This window comes from Cebus imitator, unplaced genomic scaffold (genome assembly GCF_001604975.1).
Source record: "Cebus imitator isolate Cc_AM_T3 unplaced genomic scaffold, Cebus_imitator-1.0 Scaffold20, whole genome shotgun sequence".
Taxonomy (NCBI): Eukaryota; Metazoa; Chordata; class Mammalia; order Primates; family Cebidae; genus Cebus; species Cebus imitator.
In genome coordinates, this window is record NW_016107335.1 from 8,541,936 (window position 1) to 8,565,997 (window position 24,062).

Sequence of the window (24,062 nt, forward strand, 5' to 3'; positions counted from 1 at the left end):
AGGTTGACAGTGCCACCCCATCCTTGCAGAAGGCTGCGATGTGACCGTAGAAGCAGCTTGGGCTAACAGGAGGCCTGAGATCTGCTGTCAATTTGAAACAGGACCTCGTGGACAAGTCACACTATCCCCACTCCCACCCTCCTTTCCCATGTGTTACTGCCCTGCCTGACTCATGGTGAGATTAAATGAGATAATGAATTAGAAAGCCTTGCTAAGAGAGCTGGAGATGGGAACCATTTTTTTAAAGAGTTGAACATATAGATGGTCCCAAGCCCATCTATATGTGCATCAAAATGATTTTCCATGAAAGTCCTTGAGCTTCTCAAAAGTAGGGGTTGTCTTGGGCAGCATCCCAGCATGATGCCTGGCCCACAGCAGGCTTGTAGTGAATCAATGCCAGGCAGACCCGACCTGGTCAGTGGGTCATACATTCTTTGCTCTGAGGGATTTGACCGTGTTCCCTTGGTGACCCAAAGCACCCATGTGTGGGAGTCTCAGTTATCTGGGGTCAGCGAGCAGATTCTCATGAATTGATGCTGGAGAAAAAAGCTGCAATTAGGCCTCATTTTTTAACCCCAAGTCCTACCAGCACAGCTATTTGACTGATTTGATCGTGAAACAGGCCACTTACGGAAAATAACACATTCTGTTGTAAAGATGCTCCTGCAGGACTGATCTCGTCAGCATCTGCCAGCCCTGCACCCTCAGGCACCTGAATCACAGGACTCAGTGTTTCCACAGATCTGTCCTTGCAGGCGGTGTCTCTCTAACCCAGGAATGAAAGATGAGACGCAGTGAGGCCTAAAGTGGTTGGGCTTGCTCAACTTGATTTCAGAACGTGGCAAAGGCACTTGGCACTCCCTGGGGCAGTGCAGGGTGGAACAGCAGTTCCAGGAGAGTAGCAGGAGTCAGGGGAGCACCTAGGGCTGGTGTCCGGTGGAGAGTGCCCAGGAAAACCCTTCTGGTTTGGTTTCCTGTGGTCCTGAGCACTGAATGCTCAAGTAGGTGGTAGCAACCCTGGCTCACATCACCCCATGTGATTGCACACTGCATGGTTTGTAATCAAAGAACTGGACCAGGACACAGCAGCCCCACTGAGTGGTAACCATCATCAGCACTGTTACCCGGGTTAGCTGTATCAGTCAGGGCGGTCCTCCTTCTCCACCCATCACCTTCAGATGTCCTTCTGCAGATCTACAACTGGAGCTTTTTCCAGATACAGAGGAGTAAAGAACAGTGACCAGAAGCCAGGCTGAACCGCAAAAGCTCCCAGAAGGTAACACTTCTCTGCATATAGAGAAGGATCTGGGCCTGGGAGAAGTGGGCAAGAACATGTCTTCCTTCTTCAGAGCCACGTTGGGGTCCTTTCTTCCTCCTACCTCCCAGCTACCCAACCCTGGCACCCCAACACCCATCTCTCCACCCTCTCCAGTTCCCTCCTCTCCTCAGGGAAGATATCATTGAGGTCACAGCCTAGCCTGGAGCCCTGGGTTCTTCAGCACCAGGGACGCAGCCAACCCCGCTTTGGAAGGGCATGGCAGGTGCCCTCTTAGGGGCAGGAGGCTGAGGAGCATATGTGGGAAGAGACACTAAATTGACTTGAAGGAGAGGGAAAGAGAGAAAACACCCCCAGCAAGAACTGGGCATGGGGAGTGTGTGCTCCTAGCCTGGGGCAAATGGATCTCTGAGCACACACAGACCCAGGCTTCAGCGAAGGTGGTTCGGAAAGGACAGTGAGACCATACGGAATATTCCGTCCATGTTCTCTTCTACAACGCCAGACTGATAAGGATCCAAGACAGTCAAGTCAGCCAGCCCACTTCAGACATGCCCCAGACAGGAGTAGGAGCAGCGTGCTTGGCTCTCTCCTGCACAGCTACCTCCTCAGGCAGCCAAGCCTCAGTGGAGCCCACCCTGCTCTTGCCCGTCTGACCATTACAAACATACCAGTGAGAAAGACACCAAACCACTCACTCCTTCCAAAAATATTTATTGGATGCCTATGACGTGCCAGCACTGGCCCTGGTGCTGGGAATATGCTTGGCTCTCCCTTGCCACGACCTCTGGCTTCCATCCTTGGTATCACCTAGTCTGTGGCGATTCTCCCACAGGGGCAACCCCCGGCCATCCTGCAGTCTGGGTGGGGTGGTGCCACAGCTGACCAGTCCAGACCCGGGCCACTTCACACCAGGATCCTCTCCCAGTGTCCCCAACAGACCCCTCACTCGGTGCTTGAAGCCTGAGGTCCAACCTCTGAAGAGGGTGGTCACATCCAGGCCTGCGGTGGGAAACTCGGATCTTCCCTCCTCCTTCAACCCACGCTGGGACCTTTCCCGGCACCCTTTGGGATGCTTCTGGAACTGTTCTCAGGTCTTGAGAGCTTTGAGGAATTCACTAGTCCCGCTGTGGCATCCCCCGCCACCACCACAAGCACGGGTCCGCGGGGGTCCCGCCCACTAGCGTGCCTCTTCCTTGGCGCTGGGCGCAGGGGCCGCGCGGTGCACGCGCTGGTGCTTGACCAGGTGCTGCTTCTGGCTGAAGCCGCGGCCGCAGGCGGGACACAGATAGGGCCGCTCGCCCGTGTGGTTACGCCGGTGCCGCGTCAGGTTGGGCTTCTGGCTGAAGCGGCGGCCGCACTCGGGGCACGGGTAGGGCCGCTCGCCTGTGTGGATGCGCTGGTGGATGGTGAGCGCCGACCACCACGAGAAGCTCTTGCCGCACTCGTTGCAGATGAACTGGCGCGGCTCGCCAGGCCCGGCCAGGCCTGCGCGTCCCCGGCCCCACAGTGCGTCCCGGGCCCCCGGGGGCCGTTGGGGGCTCCGCGGCCGCGCGGCCAAGCCCGGGATGACCTCGGCTTGAGGCTGGTCGCCCGATTCGCCGGCTGGGACGGCGGGCTGGGCAGCGGCATGGGCGCGCTGGTGGGCGCGCAGCGCGGCACGGCTGCGGCAGCTCTTACCGCAGCTGGGGCAGGGCGCTGCCTGGGCGCCCGGCAGGTGCGTGCGCAGGTGCTTGAGCAGGTGCTGCTTCTGGCGGAAGCCGCGGCCGCAGTGCGGGCAGGGGTGCGGGCGCTCGCCCGTGTGGTTGCGCAGGTGCCGCGTCAGGTTGGGCTTCTGGCTGAAGCAGCGGCCGCACTCTGGGCACGCATAAGGCCGCTCCCCCGTGTGGATGCGCTGGTGGATGTTCAGCGACGACCACCAGGTGAAGCTCTTGCCACACTCGTTGCAGATGAACTGGCGCGGCTCGCCCGGCCCCGAGGGGCGGGAGACGGCGGTCCGGGCCCCGGGCTGGCCCCACCAGCCCTGGCAGAGTCCTAGCCAGGCCCACTCGGGGAGCCCCCGCGGCGGCCCAGGCCGCAGGCGACAGGCCCGGCGCGACGCCGCATCCCGGAGCAGCTCGTGCAGGCCGGCGCTGGCACCCTGGCGGTCCCGGGCGTGCGCGCGCTGGTGGATGCGGAGGCCCACCTGGTGGCGGAAGCAGCGCTCGCACTCGGGGCAGGAGTGGGTGGCCGGCCGGGAGTGGGTCTTCTGGTGCTTGAGCAGGTGCTGCTTCTGGCTGAAGCGCCGCGTGCACTCGGGGCAGCAGAAGGGCCGCTCGCCCGTGTGGTGCCGCTGGTGGCGCGCCAGGTTTGGCTTCTGGCTGAAGCTCTTGCCGCACTTGCCACAGAGGTACGGCTTCTCCCCGGTGTGGGTGCGCTGGTGGATCTTCAGGGACGACCACCAGCTGAACCTCTTCCCGCAGTCTAGGCACACGAAATGACCCTCACTGGCGGAAAGCGCCAGGCTCAGGGGGCCAGAGGCTGCCCCGGGAGCCCGGCCTGCCAGCCCCGCATCCTGCTCAGCGGGAGGGGCCCACCTGGGACTCCCAGACTCCTCCTGTGCCCCTAGGGCTCGAGACCACCCCAAGGTCTGGCGTGGAGGGAGGCCCGGGTGCTGCTGGAAGATGTTCTCCTTGTCCTTCTCCGCAAGCATGGCCTGCGGCACCAGCGTCTGCAGCAGCCGCTCCGGCTTCTCCTGCTTGACCTTCATCACCAGCCCGGCTCCTGCCAGAGGCAAGCGGGAGAGAGGTCACCACTGCTCCGCGTGCTTGTCGCATGGAGAGAAGGAGCAAAAGAGAGAGGGAAGGGGTGCAGGAGGGCAGAGAAGGGATGAAAAGCGGGCATGACAAAAGGCAGAAGGAAAAGATTTTTAAACGAACAGAAGAAAACAGGGTCAAGAGAAGAAAAAAGGGTAGAGCAGGCAGAAAGGACAAGGGCAGGTTAAGATATGGGAAGAAGTGAAGGAGAAAAATACAAGAAAGAAACCATAAGTGAATCACTTGGCTGCCGAGGCCACAGGATCCCCAAGGCACAGGCTGCTCTGCCTTCTCCACCCTGAGGCCCAGGAGATGCAGGGAAGGTTAAAGAAACCAATCCAGTGAAATTTGCTGGCCCAGTGGACAGGGAGAAAGTGGCCAAGCTGCAAAATATACCATTCTTTTTCTAAGAGGATCGACGTGCTTTCTAAGTAAAGGCATGCCCACTCCCTCAGTGGTCAGAGAGACCAAACCCTGGGTCACTGCAGCACAGTCCATACTGGCGGGTCCCCTGCTCCAAGGCAGAAGCCATCGTGGCAGAACGCTTCACCTGCTGGGATCTTGGCTGTTTGGCAACTTGGCTTCCTTCAACAAAACCAAGGACAAGAAAGTAGGCCGGAAAGGCTACAGCACCCAAAAGAGGTGTTGCCTCACCTAACCCACTTTACTCATGAGCATCCCATACCTACTGACCCCAGCCCACACCTTGTGCCATACACACGTCTACAGAGGCACTTTGTTTTCCCAGCTCACAGAATAGAAGCCATAATAGAAACCATCTGCCACAGACACTAAAGAATGCATACTGTGTGATTCCATTTATGTGAAGAGGAGAAGCTGGCAAAACGAACCCATGAGTTAGATGTCAGGATAATGGCCCTATTACAGAGGGCACTGTGGGTGGAAGGCAGCATGGGGTCCGAGGTTCTGGTCATGTTTTCCATTGATGTGGGTGCTGGTTACAGGGGAATGTTTGCTTTATAAGAATTTATAGAGCCTGTGATCTATGCACCTTTCCAAAAACGTTCACATGCAATAAAAAGTAGGTGGAATAAAACAGCTGTGAACAAAGAAAAGAGAAAAATCTTTAAACAGATGTCAACATTACAAAGACAACAAAATAAACCCAAAGGAAGAAGAAGAAGGGTACTAATAAAGATACAAACAGATTATAGATAAGGGACATGTAGCTGCAAAAAGGATTCTGAAAATCCCCAAATACTGTATATGGACTTTATATACATAAATTTGAAAACCTATATAAAATAGAAAATTTTACATGAAAATGTAAATTAAAACTGTCCCAAGAATAGGTAGAAAATCTGACTACATCAACAACTAAAAGAAATGAGAAGAACATGTCGGTCTACCTCAAAAATGAGTGACAGGCCATATAACTGTACAAACAGGTGCCGCTAAAACCTCAAGGGAAGGACTATTTCTGCCTTATATAAACAATTGCCCTGAATAGGAGCAAAGGGAAAGAGAAGTCTACAAGGTTGGCGTAACTCCAGCATCAAAACAAGAATGGAGGTGGGCAAAAGGTTTATTGTTTTTTGAACACAGACACAAACACAAAGCAAGTTCAGTAGTATTAAAACAATAACACACCCTAACCTTGCTGAGATTTTCCCCAGGAAAGCAAAGATGGCCCAATACAATTTATAACATTACCTCATTAATAGTGAAAAAACTCACAATAGATGTAAAAAAGTCTTATGATAAAATTCAATATTATTTCTGGAGGGAGGGATCAAAGGAAGGAGAAGGTAGGGAAGGAGGAAGAAGGAAGGGAGGGAGGGAGAGAGAGAAGAAATCTCCTAGCAAACTAAGAATAGAGAAACGAAGTGCACAAAGAATGTACTCTAGAAATTACAGCAAACATTATAACCAAAGCAAAAGATTAGAAGCCCATTACAGTTAGCAACAAAATGCGATGCTCACCATCCCTAAAATCAGTCAGCTATCCTTGACGAACTAGCCAAGACATAGGGGAAAACAAAGAGAAACGCATGAACATTGGAGAGGAGAGGAAGCTGCCATTTGCTTATGATTATTAACCACCTGGAATGTGCAAGGTAATCCACTGATAAATATAAAGAAGAGCTCAGCAACATTGCCCAGTACAAAAACATACAAAAATAATATTTTAAAAGACAGCAATACAAGTAACTAGGAATATACCTAATAAACATGCAAAACTTATATAAAGAAAACTATTAAACCTTACTAAAGAGATAAAACTAAATAAAAGGACCAATGCACCACATTCTTAGATGAGGAGCCAAAGATGTTCTTCACTCTGAAATAACGTTGAAATTGTGTCATCCGATTTAAGTAAATTTTAAAATGTATCATGTATACAAATTGCCCAGAAAAATCCTAAAAATGAACAAAGAAGAATTTGGCTTATATGACATTAAAAGCAAAAATGCTACCACTGTACACATATGAATGGCTAGAATCGGCTGGGAGTGGTGGCTCACGCCTGTAATCCCAGCACTTTGGGAGGCCAAGGCGGGTGGATCAACTGAGGTCAGGAGTACGAAACCAGCAGGGCCAACAGGGTGAAACCCCATCTCTACTAAAAATACAAAAAATTAGCTAGGCATGGTGGCAGGCACCTGTAATCCCAGCTACTGGAAGGCTGAGGCAGGAGAATCGCTTAAACCTAGGAGGGGTAGGTTGCAGCAAGCCAAGATCACAGCATTGCACTCTAGACTAGGCAACAAGAGCAAAACTCTGTCTCAAAAAAAAAAAAAAGAGTGAGTGGCTAGAATCCAGACGGCTGGCATGTGCACACAGTGAGGCTGAGCAGCAACGGGGCTCTTGCCTTGCTGGTGGAAATGCGAAGTGGTGCCACCACCTCTGGAAGGCGGTTCAGCAGTTTCTTACAAAGCTAAATACAGGCTTGCCATCCAATCCAGCAGTCACTCGACTAGGTATTTACCCAAAAGAGTTGAAAACCTTTACCCAAAAGAGTTGAAAACCTTTATCACAAAAAAACCACACATGGATTTTTATAGCTTTATTCCCAACTGCCAGAACTTGGCAGCAAACAAGATGTCCTTCAGTGGGTGAATGGATAACCAACTCTGCATGATGGAATATTAGTCAGTCATAAAAAAAAATAAGCTATGAAGTCACAAAAAGCCATGGAAGTACCTCACATGCAAACTTCTGGGTGAAAGATACCAACGTAAAAGGCTACACACCGTATGAATCCAACTATATGACATTCTGAAAAGGGCAAAACTACAGAGATAACTGAAGGTGGTTGCCAGGAGGTGGGGGGTAGGGGGAGATAAGTAGGTGAAGCACAGGGATTTGGGGGGCAGTGAAATATTCTGTATGATACTGTAATAGTGATACCGGACATTATGACTTTGTCAAAACCCAGATAAGGTACAAGACCAAGAGAGAACCCTAATGTCAATTATAGACTTTAGGTAATAAAAATGTATCTATATTGGTTCATCAATTATAGCAAATGTACCACATGAATGCAAAATGTTAATAATAAAAGAAACTGGAGCTGAGGTATAGGGGAACTCTGCTTTCTTCACAATTTTTCTGTAAACCTAAAACTGCTGTAAAATATAAAGTAATCCCAGCACTTTGGGAGCCTAAGGTAGGAGGACCGTTTGCCCAGGAGTTGAAGACCAGCCTAAGCAAGAAGATCAACACCCTGTCTGTATAAAATAGTTTTTTTAATTAGCTGGGTGTGGTGGTGCACACCTGCAGTCCCAGCTACTCTGGAGGCTGAGGCTGAGGTGGGAGGATTGCTTAAGCCCACTACATTCTAGGCTAGGTTAGAGAGTGTGGCTGTGGGGGGAGAGAGAGAGAGAGAGAGAGAGAGAGAGAGAGGGAAAGAGAGAGAGAGAGATCCATTTGGGGAAAAAAAGAAAATAAAACCCAACTCTTAACTGACAGAGTTGTTATTGTTATTGGCATGGCTGTTCCATGGTGGGCCTGGTGACATAAGGCTACAAGTCAGATTCCCTTTCACAAAATAGATAAATACATAAATAAAAGTAAAAAAGCTAAATACAATTATTACAATAATGTAGAGTACACATAATGGACAGATAAGCCAATGGAACAGAATCATTTGAAACATGATACAAGAGACATTTCAAGCCAATGGAAAAAGGCTATTCATCAACTTAGAACCAACTCTCTCTTTGGGGAAAATATTTAAGTTAGATTCCTAGTGCAGACTGTTTATAAAAATCTGTTCCAGATGGACTTAAGCACCAGTTTTAAAAAAGAAAATGGAAGTATTAGAAGAATTAAGAGAATTTGCTTAGAATCTAGAGGTAATTAAAAGCCCTCTTAAGAAACAAAAGATAAAAACTAAATTTAAAACATCTGTATGACAAAAGATACTAAAAACATAAGTCCAACAGAAATGGGAATTTAGGCCAGGTGCAGTGGCTCACGCCAGTAATCCCAACACTTTGAGAGGCCAAAGCGGGAGGATCACCTGAGGTCAGGAGTTCAAGACCAGCCTGGCCAACATGGTGAAACCCTGTCTCTACTAAAAATACAAAAGAATTAGCCAGGCATGGTGGCGCATGCCTGCAATCCCAGCTACTCAGGAGGCTGAGGTAGGAAAATCACTTGAACTAGGGTGGCAGAGGTTGCAGTGAGCCAACATCACACCATTAATATCCAGCCTGGGCAACAAAAGCAAAAACAAGAAAAGAAGGGGAGGGGAGAGGAGAGAAGAGAAGGGGAGGGGAGGGCAGGGGAGGGGAAGGGAGGGGAGGGGAGGGGAGATTTAGAGTGAATTTAGAGCAGCATTTTCCCATAGAACTTTCTGCAATAGTGGACAACGGTTTAATCTGAGCTCTTGAGCCACCTAAGGTTACTGAACACTTGAAATATGACTAGTACAATTAAGAAATGACATTTTTAATTGTATTTAAGAAATTAATTTTTATTTATTTATTTTTGAGACAGAGTCTCTCTCAGTCACCCAGGCTGGAATACAGTGGCACCATCTCAGCTCACTGCAGCCTCTGCCTCCGGGGTTCAAGTAATTCTCCTGCCTCAGCCTCACGAGTAGCTGGAATTATAGGCACCTGCCTCCACGCCCAGCTAATTTTGTATTTTTAGTAGAGATGAGGTTTCACCATGTTGGCCAGGCTGGTCTCGAACTCCTAACCTCAGGTGATCCTCCCACCTCAGCCTCCCAAAGTGCTGGGATAACAGGCATGAGCCACCTTACCTGGCTGTACTTTAATTTAAACCTAAACTTAAAGTAGAAGAGTCCTATGTGGCTAGGCCACATGCTAGACAGTGCAGGTCTAGGAAAAAATATGTGCAGATATAGAATAGGCAAACGCTTAGTATCCAGACTATAAAACAGACTCCTATACATATGATAAAAAGAGGTTCAACCCCACTAGTCATCAACAAAATGCAAACTAGAAGTATAGCATCTTTCAACCCCCCATACAAGCAAAAATTTTAAAAATCAATAATATCTCTACAATATGTGTGGATACTACACAGGAGAACAGGTATACACATGGGTATTCTGAGAGCATAAACTGAGGCAGAATTTTTGAAGAACAATCTGACAGTGTTTATTAAAGTTAGAAGTGTAGAGAGCCTTCTGGGCCTTTCCAGCCAGCAATTCCATTCCACATGTTCACCTAAGAAATATTGACATATGAGTGTAAAGAGGAATGGTCCAAGAATGTTCACTGAAGTGCTCTTTGTAATTAGCACACAATGGAAAATAATTTAATTATCCTAAAAATAGTTTTAAGAAAAGGATCACTCCCTTCGTAATAAGGAATATTATGCATCAAATAAAAAGAATGGAAAAGAACTATGTATGCCAATATGAAAAGATTCTCAACACATTTTAAGAGGAAACAAAAATAAACTGAAAAACTGTGTGAATCATCTGATTAAATTTATTAAAAATTTTATGTCTATAGAGACATAGGTATATAGACATGCATGATGCAGGATGAGTCACACCAATCCAAGACCGATGGTTGTGCCGTGTCCATCAGGTGGCTGATGGCTGGTCCCCCCTCAGCCCTCCCAGCCAGAAAGATGACTATAGGCCAGAAAGCCCGAGGATGCCTGGACAGTGCTGTCACACCCACCTGCCGAAGGGCACCTGGCGGACATAAATGACTGGGTTGGGCAGGGTGCTGAGCCCAGCACTGGTGTCCCTGGAGGCCCTGGAGTTGAAGTGGAGTGTGCTGAAGCTCCAGCAGCCCCAGGCACACTCCCGTTTTTTGAGCTCCCGTAGCCTCTGTCATGTTCCATTCTTTGACATGGCTGTCCCAGCCCTGATCCCCCCCTGAAATTCTGCATCAATGGGACATACCAGTTACTGGCTGAAGGCACTGCCTCATGCCTGCTTCAGAAAAGACAAAGGCACGCAGCCTGAGCAGAGGAGACCCTGGCTCCATATGAGAAGCGCAGGCCACTGGCCACCCATGGAGAGTCCTGAAATAACGGCTCCACTCCCCAGTCATCATGAAAAGGATCATGTTTTAGGTTTTAATCGTTCAGATAAAATTAAAAGGTGCAAAATACAGATTATTGCTTAATGAGTGCAGTTTCCCAGGTGATGAAAATGTTCTGGAAATAGATGGCGGTGATGGCTATACAACACTGTGAATGTACTGAGGCCACTGAATCATACACTTAAAAATGGTTACAATGGTAAATGTTCTGTTATGTATATTTTGCCACAATAAAAAAAACACAAATAAAAATTAAAAGTTGCTTAAAAGAGGTAAGCTGTCAATTGCCTGAAAAATGGGGACCTCCAGATGAGTGGTTCCCTTAGTCTAGCCAGAGGCCAGTCCCATGTGCCTCCATGTCTCCAGGAGTCTCGGCTGAAGAGTTTTTCACACTCTTCCCCAAAACCACAGGGTTCCCCAGAAGCTGCCACAGGGAGGAGAGAGGGACCCAGCAGACCCCACAGCTGACATCAACCAGAGCTACCTCACAGTAACTCGGGATCCTAGGTATGAGTCTATCTGGGGAAAGCACCTCTGTAACATGCTGCGCACGTGCGCTCTAGGTTCCACTGGAATTTCCAAAACACACACGCAGCTAGAGTGCTTCTGCCACCCCCCTGGCTCCTTGGACGGGGGTGCAGCTACACGACTAGGCTCCCTGAGGGTATGTGTCCACACACCACACGCCATGCTTTGCACTGGCCACTCTTCTCTTTCACCCCGCTGCCTGGTTTTTGTCTCAGTTTTGGGTCTGCTGATATGATTTTCCTGAGAGGGGAGGCGGCTCTTCCCCAGCGGCAATGAGGCAGCGGCCATGGGGTCTATGGGGCAACTCCCCTGGGAGGGGAGAGGGAGGTAAAGAAACCTGAATCACACTGTGCTGAAGGTCGGACTCCCAAGGGTGCTGGGCGTGCTCTGGACTCAATTCCACCGAGGGGCCTAGAGACCTTCTGCAGCCGGGCCATGGGCCACATGCCACATGCGCCAGGCGCACTAGGAAGGGCTGCAAGTGCTGCTCCCGGACGCCAGGGGCTGCTCCACCCCAGGCTCAGGGATGCTGGGCAGGGGCTCCAGCCAAGAGCACATGATCATGCGGGAAACTGTCCACAGGCAGCCAGTATTTCATCACAACCAGCTCTAAGCGGCTTAGCCAATAAGGACCCTGAACTTTGAGTGACCCCAGAAAGCGTTGGTGGACTGAACTGAAGACAGTGTCCTGATGGATGAGCCATGGGGTTTATTCCAACCAACTGTTCTACCTAGAGTGCTAGTTTTCCATGTGAAAAATGGAATTAATTAATTAATATGACCCCACAAACTCCCTATTCCAGCACATAAATAACCCTCCGTTTCCTCAAGGCATGGGTGCGCATGTGTCCCCTTGCCAAACAAGTTAAGGCACCAGGCTTTGCCGTTTTTGAGCTCCCATAGCCTCTGTCACTGTTCCATTCTTTGACATGCCTGTTCAAGCCCTGGTCCCCACCCTGAAATTCTGCATCAGTGGGATGTACTAGCTACTGCTGAAGGCACTGGCTCGCACCCGGCTTCAGAAAAGGTAAAGGCACACGGCCTGGGCGGAGGGAACCCCTGCTGCCCTGCCTCCTCCCTTCTCTCTTACCTGTGCCGTCGCCAGCCAGGCCACTCTCCATCCCTGGAGGCCTCCAAGCATCAGCGCCGGCTGCGTCCCTTCCCTGCCATCTGTCAGAAAGAAAAGCAGAAGAAAGAGAATGTGCCTGTGGGACAAGGACAAAACTCAGGGTCCCCAGCCCCCCTCCCATCCCAGAGAACACTCTCTTGTCCAAAGAACTTTGCTATCCATGGCCACATTGGAAATGGGCAGGGCTCTTTATGTTTGCATACCTGCTGAGAGCCATAATTCCTATTTTACCAAAGAGGAAACTGAAGCCACAGAGGGCCCCTGATGTGCCCCGTGTCATGGAGGTGATGAATGGCAGAGCTGGACAAAAATCCAGGTCTAACTCCCACACCAGAGCCTCACACCCTACACCCTCAACATCCACAGGGCAGCAACTGATGGACACCACACCTGAGAAGCAGGAGCCTCAGGTAAGGTTAGAGACATGTCTGTGATGCCACGGTCAGGAATGCACCTGGAGGGCAGACGGCCCTACATGTTTCCTCCGTCACCGCCCCCCCTTTCAAATCCCCCATCCATGTTCTAGCACAAACCCTTCCAGAGAGCTTGGGGGCCAGCGTCTCCATACAAGAGCCCATGCCCAGTTCACTGAACTAGGATTCATCTTTTTTTGTTTTTATGCCCAAGTCTTCTGAGCTTTTCCTGACATGCCTGGAATATGAGCGGGATTGATCACACTGCTACGTGGATGCCGCAGGCCTTTGCCCTGGCTGTCCCCTTGTCCCAGATCCCCGTCTGGCTCACTGACTAACCCCCTTGCTTCTGTCAGCTCCTAGCTTAAATGTCCCCTTCTCAGAGGGGGCATCCCTGGCACTTCTTCTTCTTCTTCTTTGAGATGGGATCTTGCTCTGTCGCCAGGCTGGAGTGCAGTGGCACAATCTTGGCTTACTGCAACCTCCACCTCCTGGGTTCAAGTGATTCTCCTGCCTCAGCTTCCCACATAGCTGGGACTACAGGCGTGTGCCACCACACCTAGCTAATTTTTGTATTTTTAGTAGAGACGGGTTTCACCGTATTGGCCAGGCTGATCTCAAACTCCTGACCTTGTGATCCACCCACCTCGGCCTCCCAAAGTGCTGGGATTACAGGCGTGAGCCACTGCGCCCGGCCCCTGGCTCACTAGCCTAACCACCTCCCATTTCCTCTCGAAAATTTTTGCCACCCGACATGATCTTGTCTGTTCCCCACCACGGCAAGGCCAGGAGCTCTTCACGCTTGCCGCCGGATCCCCAGGGCCCAGAGCAGAGCCGGGCACTCAGAAGGCCAGTAACAAACATGGGTGGCAGGAGTATGATGCCCCGACTGGCCAGGAGCTTGCAGCCTGAAGATTCAGCTTGTCCTCACTGGGGGTGCCCATCTCCTAAGGACAAGGGTGTGGTCCCACGCGCCTGTACCCCCTAGCAGAGCAAAAACATAGCTGCCCACGGAGGTGCACAGCTCACACTTCCTGCTGCCTCAAGGGAGGGGCTCTTCCAGGTTTTAGTCAGCCCGTCCTCCCAGGTACCATGGCTTGGCCACCCTCGCAGAAACACCCACCCCAGGCACTGAGAGCCTCGCAGAGACCCAGCCTCCCTCTCCCACATCTCCTTCAGAGCACAGACACTGGGAGCACACACACAGACTGGGAATCTGGACCCTCACAAGAGAGGTAGGGAAAGAGTGAATATGAATCTAGAAAACACAAAAAATCATTTTCCTGGTGCAAAGAGGGGAAGAGAAGAAACACCCTCCTTTTCCAGAGCATTTTGTTTAGAAACTTCTAATTAATAAGCTCTATCTCTGTCTTTTTGAGATGTATGTAAATCTTCTTTTATTTTTTTATTTTTACAGTAAATGCTCCTCAAGTAGAAATAAATGTTTTCAAAAGCTAAATAAGGCCAGGCAAGGTGGGTAATCCCAGCACTTCGGGAGGCTAAGTGGGTAGATCACCTGATGTCAGGAGTTCAGCCTGGCCAACATGAGGAAACCTTGTCTCTACTAAAAATATAAAAATTAGCCAGGCGTGGTGGCACACACCTGTAATTGCAGCTACTCGGGAGGCTGAGGCAGAATAATCACTGGAACCTGGGAGGTAGAGGTTGTAGTCAGCCAAGACTGGGACAGAGTGAGACTCTGTCTCAAAAAAAAAAAAATGCAGCAAAATAAGCCTCTGCCAGGGTCACAACTCAGAATTGTCTTTCCCACGGTCCTGGGGGTCATTTCTTTGAAATTTAAACATTAAGGAAGATGCCGTCCCTACTTCCCAGTCTCCTCAGGAGGGTAGGGGCCTAACCAGCAGGCACCTGGCTCCAAATCACAAACCTATCTCCTGTCATAAAAATACGAGAAGTTTATTTTTCCTGTGGATAAAGGCAATTAGCTAACACAGACGGTCACGCCAATTACCAGGTGAATTTAGGACGACCTGCGTGTGACAAATGTTGCTTTCCAGTCCTCTTGCTGGAGGCTGGTTGCTGTTCATCCTGAGAGCATGTCTGAGTGAGCCACACCTGCCTGGCTCTAGCAGGCAGAGATGCTGGTCTTTGATCTCTCAGGTGATTGCCTGTGATACACATCGCATTCCGGTTTTTTTAAAAGCTTTTTTTCTCTTCTACCTTTGCAAACAGCTTCTCTGCGTTGGCAAGAGATTTTGTTTTCAATTCTATTTCCCCAACAGGGGTCTGTAAGCACGCCTACTATGGTTTCTTACAGACACTCTAACCTGGTTGTGGTGCAGAGAAAATGTGAGCAGTGGAGGAGGTGGTGCAGGGGGGCCCTCGTGGGGCTCTGATAGGTGCTGGGGGGTTCTCCCTCCACGCCACCCTCCTCCCTCTGCGCCACTCTGTGAGCTTCTGCATGCCACACCTTGGGAAACCTCTCACCAACTGGACTTAACGTCTACCTAAAAAGGCACAGAGGGGCTGGCGGACAGAGAAGCCACCTTGATGAAGGGAACTCAGACTGAGGGGGGCAGAACCCGGGCCAGAAATCCAGGAGGACAGAGGGATGGGCCTGGGTTTATACAATGTGAGACCCCCAAGCCAAATCAAAGACAGTCCTACTGCACCCACCCTGCCTCCCAAGAAGTATTAGGACCTAACAGCCACCCCGCAGTAGCAGGGCTTCCACTGTCTTGTCTCGGGCCACACCAGGGCTCGAGGGGAAGCAGCCTGTGGTTTATATAAGAACAGAGGCAGAGATGGAAGGAAGAGGACCCCTGAAGGCCCAAGAGGAAGGAGTGAGAAATTCAAGGGGGAGACACAGAGGACAGCAGTAAGGGGAAGCCAAGTCTTTGGGGACTTGCCGCTACTGGTGTGCTCAGGTGGGCTATGTCTGGGAAACGGCACAGCAGGTTTCCTACAGACAAAATCCAGGAAAGCCCTCCACGTGACACATTCCAGCCTGGCCCACCCTAAGCTTCTCTCCTATTCTGCCTCTCACTCTGCTCTGCTCATGGCAGTCCCCTCCTAACCCAACATCCCAACATGTCCTCAGCCACCTGGAGACACCCAAGTGAGCGGGCTGCCCAGCAAAGCGCCCTGGCCAGAAGACAGGTGTCAAGGGGCAGATGTGCCATCTGCCACCAGTGCCCACATTGAGTCTTGGAAGGCCACTTCGTTCATCGTACAAGAAGGCCCCTGACCCCTACTGGACCACCTTTCCTCTCCGCAGTCCCTCAGGCTCTGAGGGGAACAGGACACACAGAGGTCCCCTTTCCACGCCTGGCTCTGGCCCGGCCCTCCCCGCACGGGGTCAGGCTGCAGTTCAGTAAGGCCCCCGTGGGCAGGCCTCAGCCTGTGCCCAGCTGCCATGACAACTGCGGACCAACCGCACAAAGAGGGGATTGAGCTAGCAGCAGGTGGAGAGGCCGGGGCAGGGGAAGGCAACAAAGGAGCTTTGCTTGTGGCAGAAACTTGGGGGTGGGGAGGCCAGACAGCAGCTGGGGCAGGAGGAAGGCCACAAGCCAGAAAGAGGCACCTCAGGGACCTGTCCTGCTCTCCATGTCAGGAGAGGTCCTCCCCATCTCCACCCTGGAACCTCCCACCAGCCCAGCACAGCTATCAAAGACCCAGCACCCCAGGTCGGACAGTCAGCAGACATCACCTGCCGCAGATATCACCTGCTGCCGATATCACCTGCTGCCAGTGGAGTGGAAGCAGGATCTGCCACCAGGCACTAAGGCTTTCAGGGTTGGGGGCAGCTCCCCAAACCCCAGCCAAAGGCCCAGCATCAGGCCCTCTCAGCCCTGAGGTCCCAGCAGGTCCTCACTTGCTGGGCACTGCTCAGCTGCTCTTCTGTAGGAGAACTCCGCAGAAACTGGGCTCCCCAGGCCTGGCCCATGCCCAGCCAATGCCTCCCTGCCCATGCTGCCCTTCTCTACAGCGTCATCCTTCCCAACTCCACCTGGTCCCCAGAGCCATCCTGCCCTCTCCCCTGGCCCACACCTGACTGCTATGTCCTCAACTAGTTCTGTCTCCCTATGAGACCCCTCATTCGGGTTAGCCCCAGGGAGCAGGGACTTGCTCCTATGCCTGCCCACCCCTCACAGGCAGAAGGTGTGTAATGTGCATTGAATGACTGAGTGAATGAAACAATGGAGGACTCAAGAGGTGGCTCCTCAGGCTCCAGTCTTCTGTCACTATCAACAAATCCCTCAGGACCAGCCAGTGGTATTCTCTGCCTCTGATTTCAGTTAATAGCAGTAGATGTTTTTAAATTAAATATATGATCATAGGGACATGAGAAAGTGATGTAAACACTAAAACCACACACAAACACACCCAGACACAATCATATCGAAATACAGCTAAGTAAACAAAAGTTCAAAGACACAAAATTACATGAGAACACCTGCAAAACTGTCTATGCAAATACAAATAATGTGAGATAGTTTTTTAAACTCACAGACACACCTACAGATCCACAGGCACACAAATGTGCCACTGTGAACCAGGTCAGCACAAATCACTGCACAGCACACTTAGGAACACAGAAACACAAAGCCACCCATGACACAAGTATCCTTGCACACCCATGGCCATCCCATCGGGACCACTTGCTCCAAGGGAAAGAACTCAGAGAGGTAGAAACAGAAGCAGCATACCCTCATCGAGCCAGGAAGCTGGGGGCCATGAGTCACTGTTGGATGACCTACACTGGGGTGACATAGGTCAGCAGGAGCTGCAGCTGGCTGGAGAGAAGGTAGAGCAAGACAGAAAGCCCTAGAAAGAAAATGAGCCTGTGTCCAGCAAGCCTGGTGCAGCCTGAGATCCTCCAGGGCCTGGCCTGTGCGCTCTGGCCCAAGGGGATGCAGTGGGCCTCTCCTCTTCAGCCAGCTTTGGGTGACCCTGGGCCGACACCTGGCTGGCTCCTTGCTCTAGTCTCCCCCTAGAAGCCTACTGCCCGAGGCTGGCAAGGATGTCCTTCTCAAGGCCACCCTTCCTGGTCCCTCCCCTCAGGACCCTGTGTCTTAATCAGGAGCCCCAAGTCCCAGCCCACCTGTCACTCACCCACTGCTACTCCCTGGCTAGGCTCTCTAGCACTTTGGGCTCAGGTTCCTGATGGCGCAGGTGAACGGCTACCTGCTCCCCGGGTTTGGAAGCACCACCGGTGGCAAGCCTAAGCCCGATGTGCCAGGCATTGTCTGTATAAGCCTCTGCCAGTGGCCCTGCTGCTGCTCACTCTTCCTAAACCATCACTCCTTCCAGCCACTTGGGAATCTCAGAGGCCCCCAGCGCCACATGGGAGCCTCCACACTCCACCTCGCAGGAGAAGTAGGGTTTGCCATGGCTCTGGTTGTGGCACTGTCTGCAGAGGCCTCCACTTACCAGTGCAGTTCTGCCTGCCCCTCCCAGAGCTCCCAGCCCAGACCAGGTGGGCATCCTCTCCCGGACCTGGAGGCCTCCATCCCTACACCCAGCATCAGGCACCCTGCACCCTCCCACAACGCCCCGTTCCGACCCCATGACCCACCCTATTCCTCTCCAACTTCCCAGATCCCCCTCAGCACAAGACCACCCCTACTGTGACCTGTCTCCCAGCCCTGACCCTTCCCCTCTTCCTAGCCACCATCTTCAGACCTCAGTCTCCCAAACACCCCAGTCCTCAATCTGGGGAGGGGGCAGAGGAGGGGAGGCAGGGGTAAGGGCAGGACACTGGCCCACCCAAAGAGCAGGCCACAGTGGAAAAAGCTGTTGAGAGGCCCCAGACAGGGACTGGATTGGGTTTGCTTCTGGTTAGCCACTTGATCCCAGGCAAACCACTTTCCTTCTCTGGGCCTCAGTTACCCCACCTGCAAATGGAAATAACACTTGCGCGTGGTATAGAATTGTTATATCGAGGGGTGGGGACAAGAACCATGTAAGAGGACTCTGAGAGACAATCCCAAAACGCAAGACAAACTCTATTTAGGTCACTGCTGTTGCCATCACCTGCTCCCCACTCAGGGTTATGAGAACTGTACTTCGGGGGATGAAGAGCCAGCCCAGTTGCAAGGCTTCAGTTTGCCCCCACCAACATTCCCAGACCTGATCCGAATCCAGCCAGGTCACTTGCCTAACCTCCCAAAGGTCCCCAATTCCACCCCAGCCATGATCCTGAGGTACCTCCTTCCAAGACTTCCTTCACTGGCCAGAGGTGCACACCCGTGCTGGAACTGTCCACCCGCACCTCCCATGCCGCATACCCATGGCCCCCTCCTTGAAGCCTCTGCTTACCCACCTTCAGAGGCGAGAGCTGGCCTCGGCCCGAAGTCTAACACTCAGGAGCCTGTCAGGGCCCAGATCTGAGCTGATGGCCGAGGACACACCCAGCTACTAACAATCTTTAATCAGGTGTCACATTTTAATTAATAAACACTTTTCCATCCCTTGCTGCCTTCAAAGGACCTTGGGAAAGGAAAATGAGGTGGAGCAGGGACCCCTTCAGGGACCTGCCACACCCTCCGAATCATGAAAATAAAGGAAAATCTTGAGTTCTCTCCAGGGAAATTCCAGGCACCTAGCTGGTCCTGAGAAGTAAAAGAACAACCTGATAAGGCAATCATAGCAAAAACAGCAAGGAAGTTAGACCATAGGAGACGTGTGGTTGCCTATAGAAACTAAAGATAACATCTCAGCATACGTCCCTGAGTTGTTTTTCAGAAACCCAGATCCCCACCAAATGGACGTGCTGGCACACAGACCTCAGATAAGGGGGAACTGAGAACTCAGCTCTGCTGATCGCTCCCCACTGCACCCTGACACGCCCCATCCTCTCACAGCTCCTGAAGGTGCCATGTTCTGGCACCCTGTGACCAATCTTGGAAGACCCTTGCTCAACTCTCCCCTTCCCAGCCCAGATCAGGGATCGCTTTGACCAGGAAGCCTTTTTGGACACACCAGGCTCGGTCAGGAGCCTCTTCTCTGTTTCACCTGTGCACCCAGGACCATCGACATGGAATCATCAGCAGCAGCAATATTTTGTCTGTCTGCAACAACAAGACTACATGCATCTTAACACAGGCTCCTTCTCTCTCCCCTGCACCCAGTACAGGCCCCACACACATCTTCCTGGAGAGTTCTCCATCACACCCTACACGCACGCACTTCGAACTGCGGTGCTTCCCTCTCACTCACCTCCATCCCCAACCCTTATCCCGGCTCGTTTAATCACACATTTATTGAGCACCTACTATGTGTCTGTCACTCTGCAGCGAGCACTGGGGTTCCTGCCCCCAGAAGCTGATCTATCAGGGAGGCTGACAGGGACAGGGAACTCGGAACAACGGGACAGCCCAGGAGGGGCCGCGCGCGGGCGACCCTCTGTTTGTCACCGCGTCCTCCCTCTGTCCTCACAAGCCTCCCTCCTGACCTCGCTGCCTTGGCCTGGGGCCCTCCCCACCCGCGGCCGCGCCCCCTTCCCCTCCACTGTGTGGGGGTAGGGGGAACGCTTGAGACCCGGGGCTCGGGGGTAGCGAGGGCTCGAAGGGGGCGCGCGGGGCTCAGGGCAGCCCAGGACCCCCGCCCCATCCCTCTGCCCCAGCCCGGGCTGGGCGGAGGCAGCACGGGAGGAGCGGGGCCGGGCGCTGGTCCTTCCCTCGCACCGCCCTTCCCCGCCCAAAATGCAGAGGGACTCCGAGGGAGGCGACGGGGAAATAAATACCTTTGACTTTGTGGCTAAGGTTAACGGGAACTGCCACCCCGAGGGCGACTTGGGCACCGGGCTCTAGGCCCTGGCCATTCCCGGGGCAGGCGGGGCGGGCACGAGCGTCTGATTGGCTGGCGGGCCTGGCCATCCGTGGGGCCGCCCAGTCACCCCATTGGCTGCGCCGCTCAGATGACCCGCCCGGCCCTATCGGAGCAGCCCGCGGGGCGGCCCCTTTGTTCTCTGGAGCCAATAGCCGAGGGAGGAGGGCTGACCTCACCCCCGAGGGCGAGCAAGGCCTGGCCTGGGGGTACGCGCTCGCAGCCGGCCGCAGGGCCGGTGGGAGGAGACCTGGCGAGTCAAGGCCCCGGATGGCCGATGGGGTCCCGGCACCCCTGCCAGGCCCGCGCGCCCGTTGTTACGCCTGCACTAAGCGCAAGCTCGCCGAGCGCCACAGCGCGCCGGGGGCTGTTTCTCCCTGCTGCGGACCCATCAGGGCCCCGACAGAAACCCCGGCTGAGTCTGTGGCTGCCCTCAAGCCGCGACAGCCCCACCGTGGGATGCGATAACTTTTAGGGTTCACTGCGAGGGACCTTAGAAATCGCTACACTCGACCTCTTCGTTTTCTGTTTCGGGGAGGGGAGTCTCGCTCTGTCCCCAGTGGCTTAGTGCAGCCTCGAACCCCTAGCTCAAGCAATCCTCCTGCCCAGCTAACTTTTTTAATTTTTTGTAGAGACTGGGGTCTCGCTGTGTTGTCAGGCTGGTCTCAAACTCTTGAGCTTAAGTGACCCTTCCGCCTCGGGCCTCCCAAAGTGTTGGGATTACAGGCCCGTGCCCGGCCCAATCGCTTTGTTTTCTAGCTGAGGAACCGCTGTGAGGTTGTGTTACTAGGTCGGGTTACTAGGTAGGGCTTCCAGGAGCGGAATCATCCCCGTCCAGCTGCTAACCCGGTCCAGACTGCCAAGAAGAGACCTTCAGGAAGGAGTATCTTCTCAACTACCCACCCCGATTGTTAAGGAAATGCCTTACGCTTCTCCCTCCAAGGGGGCGCAGCTGGGTCAACTCCCACTGGCAGGATCCTCTCCAGAGCTGCTGGAAGCTGCGTTTGGGACATGAGGAAGATACAGACAGAAGATGGGCCTCTGGGACTTTCTACAAACCGTTGCCGTTTGGCAGGTGGACCTTATTTTCTCCCATCAACAGCTGATTAAACATTTGCCACAGGCCCACCTGCGATTTGGCCTGAGTAGCACAGCAGGAACCGGGGACTGAGATTCTATTTTGTCACTGACTTCATGTGTACTCTTTATAAAAGATACTTTTCTGTTTCTGGACTTTGACTTACTCATCTATAAAACAGGGTTAATAATTTTCTAGTTGCCTGCATACCTTACTGAGTTGTTACCGTTAATTTGGTTATATTATCTATAGAAGGATTGGTAAAATACAAAATCATACACACCCTATAAAGAGACTACACATCACTAGCTATCAACACTTTAGAGTCTCATTCTCTTCTTTATTTTTTTTAGTCACCCATTCAATGCACGAAAATAAAGAAACATTTGAGTCCCTTCAAGGGGAATTCCAGGCACCTAGCAAGCCCTGCAACCAGCAATTAGGGAAGTGAATGTATGACCTGCTAAGCAAGAAAGTAATAATAGCTTAAACAATAGTCCCCAAATAAGAGTCACCAATGTTAGCTTCCTCACAGAAACTGAAGGTAACCTCTTGACAAATGTCCTTGAGTTGTTTTTCAGAAATCAGGACCCCCACCAGTGGGCATCACTTCCACTCTCTGGGCCTGTTTCCTCCTTACAGGGGAGACTTCCTCCAGACTGGCATCCCATGACCAAGGGTATTTCCGAGGTAGAAAAAATGGAGAACCTCTGGGATCCTATCCATTAAGCAAAAAGGGAGGTAGGGCAGGGAGGCTGCATATGCATGTTTTCAAATACACAGGAAAAAATGTTAGAATACTACTCAAACTCTTCACAGTGTAAGCAGAAAGGATTTGGGGGGTGGGATGGGGAATGAAGGGGGACTTTCACATTAAATAGATCTGAATTATTTACTTTTAAAGATAATTTAATACTTTTGTAATTACAGAAGAAAACAAAAACTGGATTCTTCAGAAGAGAAGGGCAGCTCCTTCCAGCAGACCCCTCCAACCCAGGCAGTCCTCCCCAGGGACTGCTGTGGCGATGAACCAGGCAGAGCAAAGGCCCAAGAACCACTGGGCCACCCACCAAGAGACTCGGGAAGGAACCCGAACAAGTTCACTCTGTTCCTGCTTTACCAGCCCTCTCAAGGCTACTCGTGTGACCTTTCTGTCCTTCGGACCTCTTTCCCATCCCCTCAACAAGCAGTGGGCAGTTGAAACACTGAGGACACCCACACCCCACTCTCCCCATACCCTAGACTATTTCCTTTAAAGAGGATTTTCCAAAAGGTAAGGACCCCTGGTCAGATCCGCTCTCACCCTCATCCTTGCCTCCAGTGCCTCTGATACTAACCTAGGTGCCCACCCAAGGACCTGCCCCTGCTCCCTGACCATCATTCCCAGACATCCGGCTACCCTTTCCTGGCCATCTCCCCTTCCCTGGAAAACCTGTGTTCCCTCTAAGAGAAAAAATGTGACTGGGGCTTTAAGACCACGCCCTCTGCTTCCACGCTTTGACAGATAATTTGCCATCAATAACACAGGTTTTTAAGTGGCCCCATAACCCCATAAACCAAAAGGAAGCTTGGAAGCTGTTCTTTCCATCCCACACACTTTAAGCCCTACCCACACAGTCAGCATTTAATAGTTTCTTAACCAAGAACAGCAGCACACAGCATTCATCTACTAAGCACACAGCAGTCGCCAAGAGCACAGGTTTCAGGAGTTTGGATTTGAATCTATCTCTGGTGATCGCCAGTTACATGACCGTGCCTCCCGCACAAGGACACATGAGATAATTTAGGTAAATTTCATCAGGTGCCATGCATGTAAACAAATTGTGCTTATTCTATGTGCTCTGTGCTAAATACTGCAGATATATGCAGAAATTACTAAGCAGCAAGAAAAGAGCTTATTCATGCCTGGTAAAAATAGGCACTCAAATTTATATGAAACCACCAATTCAGGGGCGTGTACATAGTGACTGCTCACAGAGACTGGGGGTCCTGTAGGAAGCCAGCCAGGAGGCACTGCAGGACAGAATCAACTCAGCACCCCTTTCCTGCCTAGTAAATGGCACCTGAAAATTCTGATATGACTCTGAGATGGAGCAGAGACCCCTCAGGAGCCTGCTGGGTTCTGCCGCCACTTGAAAAGCATGAGAATAAACAAAAATGTGAGTCCCTTCAAGGGAAATTCTAGGCACCTAGCTAGCTCAACCAGCAATTGGGGATATCAGTGAATAACTGCTAAGCAAGAAATAATAGCTTAAACAACAGTCACTCAAGTAAGAGTCACAGAATGTTAGCTTCTGCATAGAAACTAAAGATAACATCTTGACCTATGTCCTTGTTTTTCAGAAGCCAGGACCCCCACCAGATGGGCAATGCCAGCACGTAGACCTCAGACAGACTGGAACCAGAAAATGAATAAGGAAGTTCCAGAAATTCCTCAGCCCCTAACTCACTTTGAAACAACCCCACCCCCACCCCACCCCCACCCCCACCCCCACCCCCACCCCCACCCCTGCCCACCCATCTTGGCACCTTTCCTGTGGCTCTGACCCCCTTCC

The 24,062-nt window shown here is 51.8% G+C and overlaps 1 protein-coding gene across 2 annotated transcripts; it reads right to left on the reverse strand.

Moving 5' to 3' along the window:
* Positions 1–1,970: 1,970 nt before the first annotated feature.
* On the reverse strand, positions 1,971–20,457 carry ZNF775 (zinc finger protein 775). Of its 2 annotated transcripts, none has more exons than XM_017520723.2 (3): positions 20,347–20,457; positions 12,187–12,266; positions 1,971–4,039 (listed from the first exon to the last, which is right to left on the reverse strand). In XM_017520723.2, the coding sequence occupies exons 2-3, from the start codon at positions 12,215–12,217 to the stop codon at positions 2,457–2,459; spliced, it is 1,614 nt and encodes a 537-aa protein (XP_017376212.1). In that variant the 5' UTR covers positions 12,218–12,266; positions 20,347–20,457; the 3' UTR covers positions 1,971–2,456. The 2 variants fall into 2 exon arrangements, with proteins under 2 accessions (XP_017376212.1, XP_017376218.1); XM_017520729.2 differs by lacking the exon at positions 20,347–20,457 and adding an exon at positions 17,309–17,919.
* Between the last annotated feature and the right edge of the window lie 3,605 nt (positions 20,458–24,062).